Source organism: Leguminivora glycinivorella, chromosome 6 (assembly GCF_023078275.1).
Source record: "Leguminivora glycinivorella isolate SPB_JAAS2020 chromosome 6, LegGlyc_1.1, whole genome shotgun sequence".
NCBI classification, from domain to species: domain Eukaryota; kingdom Metazoa; phylum Arthropoda; class Insecta; order Lepidoptera; family Tortricidae; genus Leguminivora; species Leguminivora glycinivorella.
This window is the reverse complement of record NC_062976.1, coordinates 11,937,735-11,959,217: the sequence shown is the minus strand read 5'-3', so window position 1 is coordinate 11,959,217 and position 21,483 is coordinate 11,937,735. Positions and strand designations below refer to the sequence as shown.

The window sequence follows — 21,483 nt, the reverse complement described above, 5'->3', positions numbered from 1 at the left end:
ATAATAATATAACAAGATCCTACCATCCCATACATTAAAATGCGACCGCCTAAGACCGCGCTTACACTCCACCACATAGATGGCGCCACTAAAAAATGTCTTGTAGCTTTCGATTATACTTGTAGATATATATATATATAAATAAATATTATAGGACATTCTTACACAGATTGACTGAGGCCCACGGTAAGCTCAAGAAGGCTTGTGTTGTGGGTACTCAGACAACGATATATATAATATATAAATACTTATTTACATAGAAAACATCCATGACTCAGGAACAAATATCTGTGCTCATCACACAAATAAATGCCCTTACCGGGATTCGAACCCGAGACCGCGGCGCAGCAGGCAGGGTCACTACTAACTGCGCCAGACCGGTCGTCGTGTGGCGTTAAGTGTCACTTTTTGACATAGATCTACGGCTCGGAATTGACACGTAATGCCAATCTACAAAATAATCGGTGGCAACAAGGCATTTTGTGGCGCCATCTATGTGTGGTGAGTGTAAGCGCGTTCGTAGGCGGTCGCATTTTTAATGTATGGGATAGTATGATCTTGTTATATTTAATCTATGATAATACTGATCCTCTTTGGTACTTACTTACCTACTTCGTTCAAGATTAGGAAGAAATAATAATACTTAGCTATAAATTCAATTTGCAATTTTTATTTGCACCGTTGTATATAAACACTATCCTATTTTTATTTACAAATTTACAATTAAAATATAATTACCAGTCTTTACAAATCAATTAACTTACAAACAAACGTATATTCATTTTACTCGACAATATATTCTTCCATAACGTATCGAGTTAAAAATAGGTTTTTAAGCTAATATATAATTACACAACAGTAAGTAGCGTTAGGTACTTAAGTTTAATATGGACAATTAACAATTCAGATGTAAAAACGAACAGTTGTCGCCTTGCCTACATGATCCTTTTCTTTGAAAATATATACACACAGGTCTTTTGCTTCCACGTGAATGCCCACCCCTACCTCTTTGAGGACCGTCCCAGTTGCTAGAGCCCTTGCCACGCCAGTGACCGCTGGAACCACGGCCTCGCATAGAACCACGGAAATTTCCTGGACCAGAAAATCCATCTGCACCAGGAGGTCCTGTGCGGACCAGTCATGTTAAAATCGGGTGGAAACATATTTGGCTGCATGTTGAACCCATCTGGAACAATTCCAGGAGGAAACATGCCATTAGGGCCAACGAACATTTCTGGAGTCATCATCATGTTTTCAGGAGTCATCATTAAACCAGGCGGCATATTTGCTGGGGGCATCGCTCCTGGCGCAAGCGCTCCTGGTGGTATCCCAGGAGGCATGCCATTTGGCATCATTTGAGAGGCACGCCGTTTTGCCAATCGCCAGGCATTCCAGGCGGTCCTTGAAATCCAGGCGCGCCTGGGAAGGGTGCAGGCGGAAAACCGTTAGGGAACTGCGTCATATTATTTGGGAACATTGCTGGCATATTCATATTGCTACTCGATACTGGGGGAGCATTTCCTTTTGGCTCGGGCCAAGGCATGTTTCTGAAGTCACTGGTAGTATCTTGATTACCGGTGACATCTTCTAAAGGAATAATAGTTGGTTCCGAGTATGTATGAGTTTCTGTATCAGGTTCTAATGGAGAATCCGGTATCATCGACTTATGAAAGTAAAGGGGTTGTAATGTACCTTTCTGCCGAATAGCTTGAATGTCTTTTTCTTTACTATTTTTCCCGTGGTCAACATGAACTTGTCCTTTCGTATCAATAGGAATTAGTGGTTTCCAGATTGTTTTCTCCTCCATAACATCTTCACTACTAATATTTCTTCCCTTTTGGAAAGCCTCTCTTTCATGTATCCTTTCCAAATATTTCATATCTGTGAACGTTTTAGTAACATTTACCCTTTCAGTTTCATCTAACTCAAAGTATTGTATCTCTTCTAGTTCAGCTTCTGGTTTCCACCGTATGCTCTTCTTTGGACCTTTTCTCTTGTGATAACATAAAACACCCTTTAAACCGTTCACTGTCAAAGTGTGCGGCTCCGCGGTGTCAATTGATTCCTCAGCTTCTTTATCGGATGATTCTTTGTTGTCATTATTGTCAGTAACCTTATCGCTTGATTTATCTTTATCATCTTCCGTATCTAAAGTGTCCTGGTAAAATCTAGGTGGTACAGATTTGCTTTCGCTCGTTGGACTGGTGATAGAATTTGGAGTATGGCGGGAGCCATCAGTCGGCGCGTTTCCATCTTTAGAACCGCTAGTACGTCGTTTTCTTTTCTTTGGCTCCTTTTTGTTAGTTGCTGATGCATTTAGGGCATCCATAAACATGTCGCTCTCCAATAACAGCATAGCTGTAACAACAAAAACATAGAATTTAATAATAATTCGATCTGAGAAGACTAATTAACGTGATTTAAATCGACTCTATAATTAAATTAAGGAGGTACCTAGAATATTATTGAATAACAAAATACATAGCAATAATTTAAAAAATAATTCTTTTGATATCGGTTTACCGCCTCAGTCCGCAAGTACAATTTTTTGTATGGTCAAGGACTTTAATTGTTGATCCACTTCTAGCTCATTTTATACTGGACATTTCGTAGTTAAGCATAGTTAAGTTATGAATGTCCAGTATAAAATGAGCTAAAAGTGGGTCAACGATTAAAGTCCGTGACTGTACATAGGTACTTATTCAAAAATATATTTTGAACTTTTATTGAGTAACAAAAATTTTCTGATTCAAAAACAAGAGTGCTTCCAGGACTCAGAAGGAAAAAAACAGAAATTTAACCAAATGCGTTACGAGCTTTGCTTGATAGCTTAAAATTACTTGAAGTCAAAAAGGTATAACATATGGGTTCATATTGTTCACAGTTAAAAATAATACATAAGTGTCATTAACTCTCCGAAAACACAACGACTTAGGCTACATACTGATAATTTATTCTGAAGTAAGGCTAATACGGGTAATTAAGTGTGTCATAAGACTCATAAGGTGAAGTGTGTCTTGTGCTGGAGTTCTCATTTTTGGCCTATTTAAACGATGACCAGTGTTTATTGAGAGTTCAATACCTTACCACTAATCGTCAGTAGCAAGATGCAAAAGTGTGAACTCGCAAAACAGTCAGACACACTTTCACCCTATGTATGTAACTTTCACTTAACCGTATTGACCTTAATATATTTAAAAAAAAAGTAAATTTATGTAAGTATATTATACGATACAAATGAATCGCCTGACTGTAAGCAATTGCCGACGCTTAACTGAGGACACCTGCAGCACCAGAGGGACTAAGTGCTTTGCCGGTTTAAGATGACGCCCGACCAAGTATGTAACAAAATTTAATAGCTAAGTAACTAACTAACTCGTACTGTAACTCGTCTTTAATCACCAGCACTCAATTTCAATTATGCATATATTTAAATTTTTGGGAAACTTATAGGTCGACGAGGTCTGGCATAGGATTATTTCATGTAAATAGGCAGGTATTCTTACTTTTTGATCGTCTCTGTTCCCAGTATTCAAACTGACCGAACTAATGTTATTTATAGTAGCAATGTTTCGGTTGCAAATATATATTTTAGCGAAGTTTCGATACTCTTTAGTAGCAACAGTTCCATTTGTAAGTTGTAATACCTATTACTTATTGAGATCTTGCGTCCATGAATTCATATTTTTCCCAAGAATATTAAACACGAATAGGTGCCTACATTTATATTTGTTAGTATCCTTGCGCTTTAAATAAATATTCGTAGGTAATACGCATTTTCGTTGTGGAGGATGTTACGTAGAGTTAGTTATGTGATGTTTTTGTGTATCTAGGTCACTAAAGTTAATGCATCTGCACTGGCACGAGCAACTTTTCGCCCGACTTTCGAGCATGCGACGTCAAGACGTGCTCGTCGCTTGTAAATCCATCGACACACGACTTTATACTTTAAGTACCTGGTATAACATAGCTAGTACGCCTGCATATTTTATGGCATACCTATCTACCTACAGTTCGGCCAGTATGTGTGCCAAATTCTAATGCAAGGTTTGTTTTCACCTACAATAATTATGAATGTATCTCAGAATATGTAACTTCTCTAACATAACTTTTATTATGAATTCAACTTCAATTTCGTGAATAAAATTGACAAGAAAATAATGTTTTCTCCGTTTCTCCGACGGACCAGCCCTTTACCGGTACCATAATAGGTAAAAGTTGCTAAAGTATCTTAGTACCTACTTATGCGTATGGCTCATATTATTCACTTCATAAATAATTGCGTGGTTACTAAAAAACCCTGTAGAAGTGTATTTACTTACAGACCATTACATTATAATTAAAGTTAGGTACATATTATGATAGCAAAAAAAATGAAATAAACCGTAACATAATTATCATCATGCACACTTAATCCTCATTAAATAACTCGTTGCAATTTGTTTGGCCGCGTTGGCTGTCTCTTCTCGATTTATATAGGTCAAAATATTTCTGGCAATAACGCTGCAAATGGTACGAAACATAATATTGGTATCTAATTAAATTACTTATTGCTTAGACAAATAGTCTGAACTATTAATAATTTGGTGTGCTTTTTTTTGTATTACTAAGCAATATTTTAAACATGAAATGCAACCAATAAATTAGCTAAGGGACAACGGTCGAATCAAAGGCGAACAAGGAAAATTGATGACGATGAAGTATTTATTTAAGTAGGTAGGTACGACAAACTATATCATGAAATTTAATGTGCTCGCAACTGTAACAATTCGGTACTATTTGCTATTCAGAAGGCTACCACGAATACTAGACTCAGACTTCGATGTTCTATCGGTCACTATCCATGGGGCAACTTATATTAGTCGTCTAATGAATTCCCCAGTCGTAAACATATTTAGTGAATAGATACCTAAACAACTTGATACTTTGTGTCGTTACTTAATTTACGTATCAAATAATAAAAGCTTATATTATATCCAATATAAATGTACTGTTGCTTTTTTTAAACTTGGATCAGTCCATCCATGGATGCCTTCATTTCAGGAAAATAGTCGACAACTATGGATTAGATTAAACCATCGAAGTAATAAAACAAACTATTACAGTTACATTACATATGTACAATAAGCTTTAAGCTGATATAGTATTCTATTTACATCGATGAAACAGACAAAATGTAAAAAAATTTATGTATACTGTCCGTAAATATTCTAGATAACTTGTCTTATTTACAAAATTTCATCACAAAAAATACGTCAGAGGGTAGAAATTCCTTATACCGTGCCTGTCTACTTTACAATGAGAATGATTATTATTTCGCGAATAAACCAGGGGAAATAGTTAAGGTATTTTGCTTGGAGTAAGAATTTCAGACTGATAATTTTCGCCCATTTACTCTAGTAAGTACCTAATTTATTAATTAACAATTGCTAATATGGAACTTGCGAAGTACCTAACTTTTATGCCGCATATACAATAGGTAAATATGAGGTAAATATTGTTTTATAGTAAAAGGTATAGACAACTAGCGCTGGTAATAAACTAGCACGTGATCATGTGTTAGAAATAATAAAATTATATACCTATAAAGTGACGAAGGTTTTTAAAGACTTATCATCGTCAAACAACTTTCACTTTCAGATGATTTTGTAGATAAGTAGGTATGTTTACATAAATTACTTACGTACAATGATATTAGAGGGCTAACCTTGACATTGGTAGGTATGCTAATGTAACATTATTCCCACTCTGAATAAGTTCTCCAGTTGTCGAAATTTGAATATAATTCAACATTGTTGCAGAAATGTAGATTTACAGGAGTCCTAACAGAGTGGCCTACTTTTTAAGAAATAGTTTGTTTAATACCGATTCTAAAATGGCATGAAACTTTTGTAAATTGAGTATTTACAACAATAGTTTTTAAGGTTCCGTACCCAAAAAGGTAAAAAAGGAACCCTTATGGTGCCGCTCTGTCTGTCACATTACTAAATATCTCGAGAACTACTTATGCTATCGATGTGAAATTTGGAATAGTTATGAACATTTTAAACCTCTACCTCTCTTTTTTTAATTTATTAATATGTATTGTAGTAAATGGCCAAAATGAAAGGGGGCAAACTGAAAATTTCAAGTTACTAGGTCAAGTGGGGTGTCGTTAGAAAGAGCTCAAATTGTACATATCAAAATTATTTTTTATAATTTTCTTGTGAAAAAAATTTGAAGGAAAATGTGAAAAAAGTATACCGCCCAAGAGCAAGCGAGAGATTCTAATATTGAATTTCAATCAATAGTTATTTGCTTACAAGGGACAAAATTGTTGTTTAACCTACGTGGCCTTCAAACCTTCGCAAAGCTCCAGATTCACTTCTCGGACCACTCGCTACGCTCGCGGTTTAATATTAGAATCTCTCGCTTGCTCGGGTATCTATATTGGCACGTGCGGTTAAACAACAATTTTGTCCCTTGCAAAACAAATAACTATTGATGAAATTAAGTAAGGTGCTACCTCTTAACGAAGACAAAAAGGCCGATTATTTCGAAACCGCAAAACGATTACATGATCTTATAAATTGCTCTGAAAACGAGTTTTCTGGTCTAGCTTATGGTTGTAGCCTAGGTTCCCAGTTTATAGTCAATTTCGTCAAAGCTGGCAGGCAGAGTAACCCTACCAAAGTATTTCTTAATTGAATAAATATATTAAGAATATATCAAGGAATAATTTCATGCTGCACAATGCGGTTTTGGGCGTACAAAGTTACCAGGAAATTGCACTTTTATCGGAGTTTCAAAAAGAAAATTTGTATGGATACAATATAAAATAAACGGTTATTATACTATTATAAGATTTATTACTAATATTACAAAATAAAAGACTAAGATCCAAACATTAAAGATTAATTTTCCAATATAATTGTAAATGTTTAACTTCAAACCTGGGTAAATCCATTCTGCTTTAAGGTTGAATATATAAAAAATATAATATGATATAAAGATAATCCGACCTTATAGTAGAATGGATTTACCCAGTTTTGAAGTTAAGCGACACAATTGCAAATCATGATTTGGATTGGACACAAGTTTGGATCTGTTCGAAAATTTGACGATAAAAATGCAACACTGTCCTACGATTAATTACTCAAAATATCTGGTTCCGTAGCCGAATGGCATTTCTGCGATACGAAACTCCGCAGAAATGTAGTCTGGCTCTGTAGCGCCAATACGCAAGAGCGATAGAGATAGATAGCTACGAAAGAGATATCGTGAGCGTTTGTGCATTCGGCTACGCACAAGGTTACACCAACTTGTAACGAGATACACGAGGCCGATTCAAACTTTGGAATTGGTATTGATTACTGAAGATGTTGCAAGGGTCCTTATGTTTCGAGTAGGTACAATAAGGAACATTGCATCTGAAATTGTGATGACGGTTCATCATTCTGTATTTTCGAATTGTAGTCGAATTTATCTAAGATACTGGCGCCAAAAATGGCCCGGTTCTGAAGCTTTCCTAGTTTCAAAATTTCATAGATTTGTAAGGTGAAAGAGGTTAAATTATGTATCCACGTTCGTTAATACCCTAAACAAAACAAAGTTTGTAGTTTGTACTAAAAAAAACGAGAAAAAGAAAAATAACGATGGGCCACGTTAAGCACCTGTGTCTTGAAATAAAACTATGGAAACGGATTCAATCGCGTGTAATGAATTTACAATTCATCCCGACGTTTGGAACACTTTACAGCATTCGTGGTCAACGGGTAACACCCGTTCAAGTGAACTGAATCCATTATACGCGATTGAATCAGTTTCCATGGTTTTTTTATTTCATGAGTAACTATTGCGGTAACCGAAGACAATATTATGTACTATCAGGTTCAAAAGTGCATGGAGAAATTATGAATGAATTCATTGATAAATTCGCCATGCACTTTTGCAGCTGATAGTACCTACACCTGTCTTGTTTACGAATTTAAAGGTTTATATTTTACAACTCACTAATTACGTTTTCTAGAGAGTCTAAAGAGTTATCTCAATTGGTAACTTTACCTATTATAAGAGTTCCTCCACCTTTTCCAATATAATTAAATAAAGCACACGTACCCTAAATCTCAAATTCATGTTACTTATGGAATTAAATCCCGATAGCTTTGTCTTTCGTTACGCAAGGATAGCAGACATAGCAGTTATCGATATAAGGTACATCGGGGCAAATCCCGACTTGGGGACAATTGTGACTGGTCCATTATTACACTATTGAGTTCCACATGTATCCACTGAACACGAGTGCTATATATATAACCAGTTGACACTAATTAATAATGGAAACATTGTAAAACATGGAAAAAAATGGATCAGTTGCATTTGACCCCCCAGTCGAAATTATTCCGCTTACATGGGGTATCAAAAATAGTGGGGATCCGGTAACGGCGCATTTGGTGTCGTGTTGAGTAGTGGATAGAGTATATTAACCATAAAAAATTGTCGAAATAATTTTTATTTGTCTTACAGGGGGCCAGTTGTTTAACCACACGTGCCAATATGAATACCCGAGCAAGCGAAAGATTCCAATATAGAACCGCGAGTGGTTCGAGTAGTGGAATCTTGAGAATTGCAAGGGTTTCAAGACACGGAGGTTATTTGACACAGGGGGAAACAAAATTTTTCACCACACCAACATGAGCAATATACTAACTTTAAACATGACATTAAATTATTTTATCAATTTAAGGGTGCTTTCGAGAAAAACGTCAAAATAATGTAAAATTGATAGTTTTAGTCGGTGAAATACTACAGTTTCCGTTACCTAATACATATATTTAATACAAGTTTCAATTAGAGCATCTTATTATCTTGATACTTATCAGACTGGATTTTAGAAAACTAACTCATTAAATTAATTATGAATTTTTCTCTGATGCACGTTTAGGAAAACCCGCGTATAGTGCTGGATTAGTCGATCTTATTTGTAAAATTTGGACAATTTGGAATACTGAAACTGGTAAATTTATAATACGTATATCCTGTACTACAAACTTCTCAGACTACATTTTTATTATAAGGTTTTTAAAAAGAGTAAAGGCTAAGAAGAATTCAATTTTTTTCAGAAATTACCTAAAATGATGTGACAATTTTTTTGAAAATCTACATCACATCGGAGTTATTTTCGTACAAAATTAATCTGCAACGTTTACTAAAACTGCTCTTATGCCTTAGTGATTATGAAATGTTATTATATATTTTTGGCAATTATTTGAAAACGAGCCTTCCCCGTCACAATTATTACCACTTCTGGACATTTTCTCATATTTTGTTAGACCAAGTAGAAAAAGTCCTATAATATGTTATATATTTGTAAACTACTCGGAAAGCTCTTTAATATGATACCACACACGGTATGATTAAGCGCTCGGTTGCGATTTCACTATTTTTCACATGAAAGCCCTCTTAACAAACATTTATCATTTCAAGGTAAAATTTATCAGCGAGCTTGGAATATTAAGTTAAATTTATATGAAACTAGCGACAGTAGCGACCCGCCCCGGCTTCGCACGGGTACTATACCTACACGTAAACCTTCCTCTACAATCACTCTATCTATTAAAAAAAACCGCATTAAAATCCGTTGCGTAGTTTTAAAGATTTAAGCATACATAGGGACAGAGAAAGCGACTTTGTTTTATACTATGTAGTGATAGTGATTACTTTGCACCCTGTGGATAAAATGCAACTTTCCCATCAGCTTTCGAAGAATCAAGATAACCTTTACCAGTTGGTGTGATGAAAAAATATTGTCTAGTTTCCCGAATCAGAACAATACTACTTACATTATGTCCTTAATCGGATCTTCCTTATTTTTGCTACGCTGTATAGGTACGTAGCCCTGTCTCGCTCAAAGAACGGAGTAGCACGCGGATTCTCATGGCAAAAATAACGCGTCAGATTTACTTCTTGTAGATAATTACGTATAAATTGACTGTTCAAATTTATGAATTAAGTTAATAGACTATGTTAATAATATTGTTTCGCGGCACGCCCTCTGATCATTTAGTTCTGCTACGCGTCTTATAATAAAATTAGAAAACTGCAACAATCAACCTAGGTATCACTTGTACTAATATGTATTCTGTGGTATCACATAGTGGCCAAGTAACATCATCCGGATCATCCCCAACTTCGGGTAGGGATAGGGACTCAGGGTATTTACCACAAATGCTGCGATCTTAGCTAATGTTTAAAGACTAGCCGTAAACGCAGTAGGGGTAACATTATTACCAAGCATCAGGAATCATTAAGAAACAAACATTGGTTCTTGTAGGAGAACCACTGCAACATGGTTACAGCTACCAACCGATGGCGAGATGCATCTTATAGGGTAGTTCTACCTTACCTGCTGCAAATGAACTTGTTGCGCCAATAATTTACGCTTAATTAGATCCACAGCAGTTTGTATCTGTTTCTTAGATTCCTTTTATATGAGATGTGTCATGTGTTACTTTTTTTACCGCGCGATACAGAATTAAATACGTACCCCTAGGACCCCTACTATTAGGATAATGGATAACTCGTACGTTCATCCCGCATTTAGCGATATCTTATTATGTAGGTACATGTAGAAATAGTGTATTATTGGTTTCATAGAAGAATTAGAAGCCCATTTACGTACTTAATTGACTGTTTAGCAACTAACGTTTTGAACTTGTGAGTTCTAAGTAGGCACGCGACATGTTTAGTGATATCACTGGAATTCAATATAATTATTAAATACATTTTAGTTTTAGTTTAGTAGTCTTATTATTAACAAGCTCTATACAGTTGATTCACGAAAAGCGAGCAATACAAAAGGGAATGTACAAGTTTCTAATGGGGTGGCAACGCGCATGTGACACTGTTTGCGTTGCATGCGTTCATAGGTTACGGTGACCGCTTTCCATCAGGCGGACCGTATGCTTGTTTGCCACCGACGTAGTATAAAAAAAAAAATACTAAATGCCAGTGTACTATCCGTAGATACCTACTTAACAGACTACTAATGCTGCCGCCGGTAGTCATACGAAGATTTTTATTGTTTATAAGATTTCGGCGAATCTGTATTTTGTATGTCATACATATCGGACTACGGTTTAATTGGATTTACCCGATAGTTTCCTTAACAAAAACAAAGAATTATCAAATAACTTTTTTTTAAATATTGTACGAAATAGCTAATGTAAGTTCTTGTTTACATACACTGGGGTCCGTGGGTCCCGGTGAAATATTTAATAAGGTAATCCTTAATTTGTTAATAAAATACTTAATAAATCCCGCCCCACAGTGTATATTTTTGAATCTACAATTCACTGTAACCCAGTTTAAAATCACGTAAATACGTGTTATACAGGGTGCTCGCGAAGAACTCGCGTAAATTTTACCACGCGTTTCTGAGGCCAAGAGAAAGAAAAAATGTTATATGAATAGAACATTTGAGTTAAAAAAAATATTTTTCTAATTTGTTGGGACGTATTTTCACATTAAACGTAAGAGTTATTTATACTTTAGCACTTAATCAGTTTTGTTTGTGTCACTTGACATCTAGAGACTATGCCCCATTAAAGAGGCCTTTTGTACTAAGTATCAATAAGTTTTTTTTTAATTGGCAATAAATCAGAAGCTAGGTGAAATCCAGAAAAAATACATGACATTTTAGTCTTAGAATGCGATCTGGAATATGCTGTTAGAGTTATGCGGGTTCCTCACAAGCACCATGTATATAGTGCAGTGTGTCAAATGTCCTCTCGCGGTTAAGTTACCGAATGTCTGACAAGCCAGAGATAATTTTAAGTCTACTGGGAGGGTCATTAAATCAACCTAAATTGAGCGACTGCATTTCAAAGGCATTGATTGAATAACACTATCACAATCTAAGACAGATAGGACACCTTGCACAGCAGAATGTTTTAATTCAGGCCAAGGGCGCGCAGCCGCGCAATGATCATGTCGATCCGGAGACTTCTTCCGAGTAGAAAAAGAGGATTCTTCAGTCGCGTTGCCATATCCTTACCTTATAATTACAGCTACTGGCATGATGGATAAACTCGAATTCTACCTTGGCATGAGAATGTTGTAATTAGAACAATATAAAACACGACACGATATTAGAGCAATTGCAATACCTACAATAAAATTCATATAAGTCATAACCGTGTCTTATATTGTATATCATGTTCCAATTTGAGAAATCTCTAACGCTACAATATATTGAGCAATAATATAAATAATACGTGACTTAGAATTTTATTAAGATTTGAAATCCATGTTTAACTTATTAAACAGAGACTGCCAAATAAAAGGAATTTCATACTGTCATCGGAGACATTCTGAATTTTCAGAATCGAATAATAATAAATTGGATATGGCATTTGGAGTCTAGTGTCCTTCTTTAGTTCTGTTCTAGTGTCACAAATTCGACGCTCAGGAATACAAGAGCCGAAGTTTTTTCTTAAAACCCTTTACATATAATATATATTTGTGTGTGGCGTAACTGGCGTATGATTTGGTCTGCCCTAAGCATGTCTAATCCACTATCAAACAAGTATGGACACGGTCAACAATTCTTGTAAATATATAAACATGTAGGTAATCTAAAACAAAAGTAAAAAAAAGAATCGTTGATCGCGTGAAGACTAAATAAAAAGAAAAGTTTGGAGCCTTTAACAAGTGATAATAATTCCTTTATAATAATTCGGGCTACTTTTTTATACAGCCAATATTTGTTGCAGTCGCATAATTATGTAATATCCACTATGGTAAAACTCGCAAGTAGTAGCTTTATTCCTTTTCGTATGGACCTTTGTTGAATGACAGCCGTAGTTTCCAGCCGTAGAGACCAGTTGTTCTCAACAGCATTGCAGCAAGTCTTGCACGGAACCAATGAAGGCGCGTGCCGGGCTAGCGTTTGCACCTCACGCTAGTCTGAACAAATCAGGTCAATATTCAACGAAAGAATAGTATTAATTCACCGTTTATTTGTAATAAATACTTTACAGTCAAATATATCACTTTGGAACCCTTTATGTTATACATTATTGACTTACCACTGTCGAAATATCTAAATAAATATTTATTAACACTCGAAGACACTTGGGTTTGGCTCGGAGCGACACCTGCAAAAATAAAACAAATGTATAATGTACCAATACAGTTAGAAGAGAAATTATACTTACGTTTAGGTTTAGGTGGTATCAATTTTATAGCGCCAGGCTTTTCAACAGGTTCGACAGTTTTTGGCTTTTTCTCTGGTGGAGTTTCGTTATGTACCGGAGAAGGTCTTTTAGGTATCGATACTGTCGGTGGTAACGCAGGGGGAGGAGGCTTTTTATTCAAAAGTGAAGCTCGACTAGGCGGAGGTTTAACTTCTTCTTCAAGACCATGCTTTCTAAATTTAGAATGAAACGTTTTTACAGTCTTAGGCTTAGGTTCATCTGGTTTTCTAACTTCTATTGATATTGAAGGCTTTTCTTTTTTAACATCACTTAATTTTGGTATTTTGCCTAATTTATGAATAGATGGAGGTCCTGGTTTTTCATCAGACTTCTCATTTGTTTTGTCGGAGCTTTCCTTCTTCTTTTCACTTTTGTCATCTTTAGTTTTCTCTTTGCTCTTGCTTTTCTCAGATGACGACTTACTACTACGTTCTTCTTTAGATTTGCTGCTGGAAGAGCTGGATTTTTCACTAGAGGATCTGCGTCCGCTATCGCTTTTGGACTTAGAACTATGAGAAGAATGTTTACTTCTATCTTTAGACCTATCCTTACTGCTATGGTGACTAGGACTGTCTGATTTACTACTTTTATGTTTATCACTAGAAGATACAGATTTACTCGAATGTTTTGAGGAACTGGATTTTGAACTACTGTCATGCGATTTTTCTTTTTCTTTAGATTTACTTTTATGTTTATCTTTAGGTTTCTCCTTATCAGAGGGTTTTTCTGTAACTTTATTTTCTGCATCATCTAATTGTGATAGTATTTGTTTTCCATCTTTTAATGTAATCTTCAGAACAGGTAAAGTTTCTTTTTCTTTATCTGACACTTCTTTATTGTCATCGACTCCATTAATTTCAATTCTCTCAGTACATAATTCTTGCTTGACGAATTCATTTTTTATTTCTAATTCATCTTGAATAGTTTTGTCAAAGTCGGGAACTTCGCTTTTTAAAGATAAATCTATATTTATTTCTTTCTGTGCGTCTGATATTATTTGGGGAATCTCTGCAGATTGCACAGGAATAACAGGTTCACCTTTTACGGTTTTAAGCCATTGCTCCACTAGTTTAGAAGCAAGTGCTCGAATAGCTACAACAAAACATATTTTATTAGTAAAATATACGAGCAAGCCTGAAAATGGAAAAAATACAGGTGCCTAAAAAAGTACTAGAAATTACTACCTACATGAAATGACAGAACGGAAAAATTATAAAATTGATAGGCGTTAGTGTATTTAGTCCAAATGGTACATTTAAATATAATAATATTAAACTTACCAAATTCATTGCCCTCCTTGGACAATTCTTTGACGAGTTTAGGGCAATTATTTGTTTTTAAATGTTCTATGTCGACAGGACATAATAGTAAAAGCTCCAATAGTTCTCGAACTAATGGCCAATTTTTGGCGACTATGCTTTCTGTTAGCCACATGTGAACAAGTCGCCAGCCTCCTGAGCCCATAAACAAACCCAATAAATCAGTTTCAGTACACTTCAATATTTGTATATATATGCACTTAGATACCAATTTTTTTGAAAATTTAGTCATAAGGCTGAAATAAAAGAAACAAATCTATTAGACAACTGATTGTGAATGTATTTACTAGTATAAATAGATAAATGGAATTAAACTTACTTGGCAAGCCTCTGAACTTCATCTCTGCTTTTAATGCCGCCATCAGGAGACAGGAGTACACTGAGGCAGTTTAATAATTGGATCGGGTCAATGCGTGGCTGTAAAAATATAAATAAACAAATTGTATATTGCAAAGTAATGTCAACTAATTCTACAAAAAAACTAGAGTGTACCAAAACTTAGTGTTAAAATTGAATAAAAGTTTATTAGGGCAAATTGCCAATTACTGGTTAGTGTCCAATAACTGGCCACTGTACTAAAAATGTATTCTCTTTACCTATAAACATTCATTTTTTATATAAAAAAATCTGTTACTGGCCACCTCTCAGTAACTGGCCACGTTATGCTAAAATTAATTCAGATTACATAGAACTCATTTTTAGTATATATAGTAGTTATTGAAAAGGGGCCAGCTACTGGCAATTTAACCCAAGCGCTCCATGATAAATCAGATTTGCTATATAACACTTTAGTTCTCGCGTTTTGTACACACATTTAAAGTCACAAACAGGACAGTCAGATTTGCTATGTCTATGGAGTATGTTTTACAAGTTCTTATTTTATGTCTTTACCCGAAGCTCAATTGGTTCATATTATTAAATTAAAACGGGACTTAATCGCGTAAAACTTACGTTTTATATTTAACCCGACGTTTCCCACCCCCGTCTACCCGTGACCACGGACGTAATGTCATGTCCGAAACGTCGGGTTAAATATAAAACGTAAGTTTTACGCGATTAAGTCCCGTTTTAATTTAATAATATGAGTGAAGATCGTGTTAGTTTAAATCTCAATTGGTTCGTTTGGTATAAAAGACAGTCCGATAAAATTCTTTAGCAAATTGTCACTATAATTTTAATATGTCTTTATTAGAAGTTGGTAGGAAAAATTTGCAGTTTTGAACCTAATCATATCACTTATGTGAAGGTAATGCAGTTAAGATGGTAGTGAGAACAAGATTTAGATTGCATTTTTATTATTAATTTTCTATAGAATAACAAATGCATTGTCTATGCTACTACCAACTTTTTATTTTCATACAAAATATCATAATACAAAAGAAAGAGATGAAGGGTACATGTGCCTAAGGCGGGTCAATTTCTGTTTAATTTAACACCATGTCATATTTTTATTTCCATTAAATTTGACACATCATTAACAGAAACTACCTGGCGGTTTAGCACAACTTGCGCTCTTGCGCGCGAGTCCATACTTCAAGCGGCGCCAGATGTATGGAATCGCGCGCGAGAACGCAAGCTATGCTATCCCGCCTGGTATAAGTACCGTTTCATTGCTACATACGAAAAAAATAGTAAATACCAACAAAATGCAAAAAAGAAATTGCATCAATTCATTTTATTTCAAGTAATATTTATATAGGGAGAGAAAATACCCATGAAATAGAACCAGATTAATTTACTAGTGCAACTAATATATTATTGTAAATTTCTAAGAAAAGCCACCTTTGACTCCAAAAGGCTCTTTCCTTACTATTTCTACATATCATAATTTGGTATAAAAAAATAACAAGAAATAAAATATACCTTATTTATCAACTATGCTAACTTAGTTTCCTGGCCTCCACATATCATATAATCTATGTAATATTTGAGGACACTACTTTCTAATAAAAATAAAACTTGATCTTTTCACAAGTTTTGCTAATTTGCCCTGTATGAAATGGGTACAGGTTCAATATTTCAGTTTTATTTTCTCTCAATTCAAGGTTCTAATTTGATAGGGTAAATTGCCAGTAATTTTCCCCCTTCCATCTTTGTACTAGGGATGAACTCTGTATGTATACATAATGATAAACAGAATTCATTTTAGCATAACATTGCCAGTAATAGAAATTATATTATAACAATGAGCTAAATTTATATGTCAATAAGAATTTATTTTTAGAATAGAGTGGCCAGCATTTGTGTTATAGGCACAAGTGTTGCACATAATAAATAATCTAAAACAATATCTCAATTTGAGGCTATTAGGCCGACAAAAGACAATCTTAAAATTCATAATCTGAAAAAATCAGAATGAGTGTCCACACAAATACTTGTTTTTTAAGATTATGAATTTTCAGATTGATCTGACAGATTGCATACAAGTATTTTTTTAAGATTATTAATTTTAAGACTGTCTGTTGCCGGCCTTATCAATCAGGGTGCAATATATCAAAGTGCCAGTATTAAATTCAAATTTGTATTGTATATTTCATGTATGTCAGAAATTCTATATCCTATTAATTAAGTCACAGCAAAACATAAGCCAATAATGAGAATTGATGGTGTCAGCATAGTTCATAAAAAATAAAATTAAAACATAATTTTGACACCATTCATGTGTATTTTACCCCTAATAAGCCCCTACTATTAGGGGTAAAATACACGGAAGAGACGCAAGTCGTAATTGTCGTAAAGCTAGGAACAAATTATAGGACGCGTCACACCGTCTACCGCGACTGATACATAGTCTTAGGGACCGGCCACACTTAAGAGACGCATGTCCTGAGGTGCGGAACGGACGTCCGCGCCACGCCGCCTGGGGGCGCGTCTTACGTCCTTCCTATACAAAATGTACTGAGGAGACGTTTTTTGATTTACATTCAGGCGGCGTGGCGGAGACGTCCGTTGCGCGCCGCAAGACATGCGTCTTATGAGTGTGGATGGTAGCTTAAAACATCCAGCGCGCCAGATGACGTCCGGACGTCCATACGCTCAAGGCCACGTCCACGGCTTATGTCCGATAGTTTGCACAATTCAGTCTATGTTCATTATCTAGATTGCGGTAGTGGACGGCGGTCCGCCAGACGCGTCCCATAATTTGTTCCCAGTAGGCTTGTGTCGTTCACGAACTATGAACTGTTAGGAATAAAATCCCATCAATGACCGAAATGAACTGAATCTTTCCGTGGTCTGAGAATCGGTCTTTGCTCATTTAGTTCAGTATAGGATCGGCGAGCGCGAGCGGTTTGGATCGAGAACGAATGTGTGACTGCGCCGACCGAGAGCTATTTAGCAGAGCAACAAAAAAGTCAAGTTTTCATATTAAACTTCGGTTACTTACAACCTTTCGGCCCGGAATGTTACTATCTGTGGACTATTCGTATCATTTTGACACTATTCGGTCCCATTAGTTCTGATCTTTCCGACCGCAGTGGTCGCTGGTCTGGCTGAACTAAATGAGCAAAAGACCTAAAAGAGCGAACTAGTTCGTGGGAGCGATTGAACGAGATCGGAGCGCTCCGATCAACGAACGAAACGGAACAAGCCTAGTTCCCAGCTTAAGGCTCCCCACAGACAGTCTTAAAAATTCATAATCTTAAAAAAAACTTGTATGCAATCTGACAGTTCAAACTGACACTGACAAGACACTGACAGATCTGAACTGTCAGATTGCATACAAGTTTTTTTTAAGATTATGAATTTTTAAGACTGTCTGTGGGGAGCCTAAGACGCGGAACAACGTCTCCTCAGTACATTTTGTATAGGGCACTCAGGCGACTTGCGTCCCTCCTGTGTATTGTACACCTTAGATTCACACGCTGCAAAGGGCCCGATCCGACGTCAACCCCAACAGAATAGAAAACAGCCGTCCCACATATGACCTGACGTTGCAACGTATGGAATTACGCATCTATGTAATTGGCCCTTTAGATACTACCTCGATGCGACACCACCACATAAAATGCGATTTGAACCATAGGTGAATGCAAATAAGTCACAATGCCACTGTATTAGCCTTAAACAGAACTTTCTAATGACGAGTTAACGGGTAACGAGATTAAATTAACTAATAACAACAACTATTTTTTAGCAAAGGTCGATACGTAGCTGTCTAACGGTACAGCTTTCAAAAACTCAGATGATTTAGAAAAAACTTAATTGACTGGATTATAGAGACCTAATTCTATGCAGGAGAAAATTAGGGATAGCTATTTGTGCCTAGGTATTAGTAAATGACTAGAATAGATATAAGACAATAAAATTAAGTCAAAATAAAAATAACCACACTAAGCAAATTAAATAATATTCTTTGATCGTATTAGGTAGCTTTCATCAGAATTTCAATTTCTGCGCAATAGCTAGTGACATGGGGAAAGCCACGTTGTATTAATATTTAACAAAGAAACATGTCAGTCATGTCCTCATGTCATTACGTAAATGGCGATGAATCATCTTAGGTTTTAATGTAGTTAGATAAAAGCAATGGAGGATTATTAATATACCTACGTGGTAGTTTCGGGAGATTTTATTAAAATACTCTAGTAATCCGAAAATATTAAAACATCTACGTAGTTCACGAAGAGTCCAAAGTCCACATTTAACGAGGTCAAGTAGGTGCGCATGCAGGCGTTTCTCTACAGATTATAATACAAGTTTTAATGGTTATATTTTCCCTGAGAATGTAATACAAATGAAACTTACCATGATGAAATTGACAAAATTTTACTTCGGTTTATTTTTATACAGCTTCAGGAATGTGCCACGCCCTGCTGTGCCGAGACAACATGGCGGCTCATTTCGTAAGTCAATAAAACGACTGGTTTTTCTATCTTATGCACAAGAATAAACCACAATTTGATAGTCCATACAGTTCCTTGTTACTTAGATAATATCACTATTGAAATTATGTTCCTTTTACAGGCTCCACCGATTCATTTAGGTACTATTACTGTTACCTAATCCTACTACGTAGTTATATTTCTAAGTACGATTTTTTCCTTAAAAGCTAGATTACTGCATCAAATGACAGTATAATATGATCAATAGTTCAAAATAAATCAGATACACGCAAAATATACTAGATCAGTGAGTAAAAATATTATTTAGGTCGAGATAGCCAGTGACGCCGTTCAGTCCGTTCGGGTGCACGGCTGGCGAACGAGAACGAATCCAACGAACGATTCATGAGTCGTTTCCTTTTCCCCCTCCAACCCTACCACTTCTGTCGAATGATAGAGTGAATGGTTTCGCGTAATTTATGTTGGCTAAATTGATTATTAAGGAATCTATTCATGTGACAATTTGGCCGGCAACAGACAGTCTTAATTTTCATAATCTTAAAAAAAGATTTGTATGCAAACTGACAGTTCAAACTGACACTGACAGATCTTTTTCTAAGATTATGAAAATTAAGACTGTCTGTTGCCGGCCTTTATCACTGCGGTATTTTTAGAAGTCAATAGCACAGATTACTAATAATATGTAGCTAGCTGCAAAGAGCATTGAATCACTACGTTTGGCTAGCTGGTCAATAGTCGACTTTACAGTACATTGCAATAAAAATAATAGGTTTGTTTTTTTTTACATGAAAATTGCGTTTAGGCACAAATACTATGCACATTGTACATATAATCATGAAATATTTATTTTATTGGAGAAACAACAGAAGTAAGCACCAAAAAATTACATCAGGTTTGCAATTCAAGAGATAGCCTATCTCCTAAGACGCTTTCACTGAGAACTATACAAAATATAGATAAGGCAATATATTACTACAGTAAATTAAGCTTAACGGCTAAGTAACAATGAAAAAGGTCCCCGATGTCATATGATTTGATGTTGTGGAATTAAATCTTCGCCCCTACATTTTCAACATTTTTTTAAGTTTTATGACTCGTGGATGATTCCGCTAACGTCAAGGTTTACGAAGCCACACGTTTTACGAACACAATTGGCCAGTGAGCCCTTTTTTAAATTAGGGTTCCGTAGTCAATTAGGAACCCTTATAGTTTCGCCATGTCTGCCCGTCCGTCCGTCCGTCCGCAGATAATCTCAGTGACCGTTAGCACTAGAAAGCTGAAATTTGGTACCAATATCACCAATATGTAATATTAATCACGCCGACAAAGTGGTGAACTAAAAAGTGAAAAAAAAAATGTTTTATTGGGGTACCCCCCCCACCCTTACATGTAAAGTGGGGAGTGTTTTGTTTTTAATTTCAACCCTAACGTGTGCTATATTTCTGGATAGGTATTTAAAAATGAATAGAGGTTTTACTGAAATCATTTTTTTATATAGTTAACAATTTCGGAAATAATCGCTCCAAAAGTAAAAAAAATGTGTCCCCCCTCTAACTTTTGAACCACAAGTTTAAAATATATGAAAAAAATCACAAAATTAGAACTTTATAAAGACTTTCTAGGAAAATTATTTTGAACTTGATAAGTTGAACAGTTTAAAAAAAAATACGAAAAACTACGGAACCCTACATTGAGCGTGGCTCGTCACGCTCTTGGCCGGTTTTCCAAGATTTTGTTGACCGTCTATCATAGGCCGGTAACAGACAGTCTTAAAAATTCATAATCTTAGAAAAGATTTGTATGCAAACTGACACTGACAGATCTGTCAGTGTCAGTTTGCATACAAATCTTTTTTAAGGCCGGCAACAGACAGTCTTAATTTTCATAATCTTAAAAAAAGATTTGTATGCAAACTGACAGTTCAAACGGACACTGACAGATCTGTCAATGTCAGTTTGCATACAAATCTTTTTTTAAGATTATGAAAATTAAGACTGTCTGTTGCCGGCCTAAGATTATGAATTTTTAAGGCAAATTTCCCACAGACAGTCTTAAAAATTCATAATCTTGGGAAGCCTAAGGCTC

General features: G+C 35.6%; 1 protein-coding gene across 1 annotated transcript; it reads right to left on the bottom strand.

The window, feature by feature from the left end:
* Window positions 1–648: 648 nt before the first annotated feature.
* LOC125226913 (serine/threonine-protein phosphatase 1 regulatory subunit 10-like) lies at window positions 649–19,780 on the bottom strand. Its single transcript, XM_048131092.1, is given in 7 exon segments — window positions 649–1,129; window positions 1,131–1,360; window positions 1,363–2,358; window positions 13,197–14,327; window positions 14,516–14,790; window positions 14,874–14,971; window positions 19,301–19,780. Coding segments are annotated over 7 exon segments (2,967 nt in total). The 5' UTR covers window positions 19,304–19,780; the 3' UTR covers window positions 649–895.
* Window positions 19,781–21,483: the final 1,703 nt, after the last annotated feature.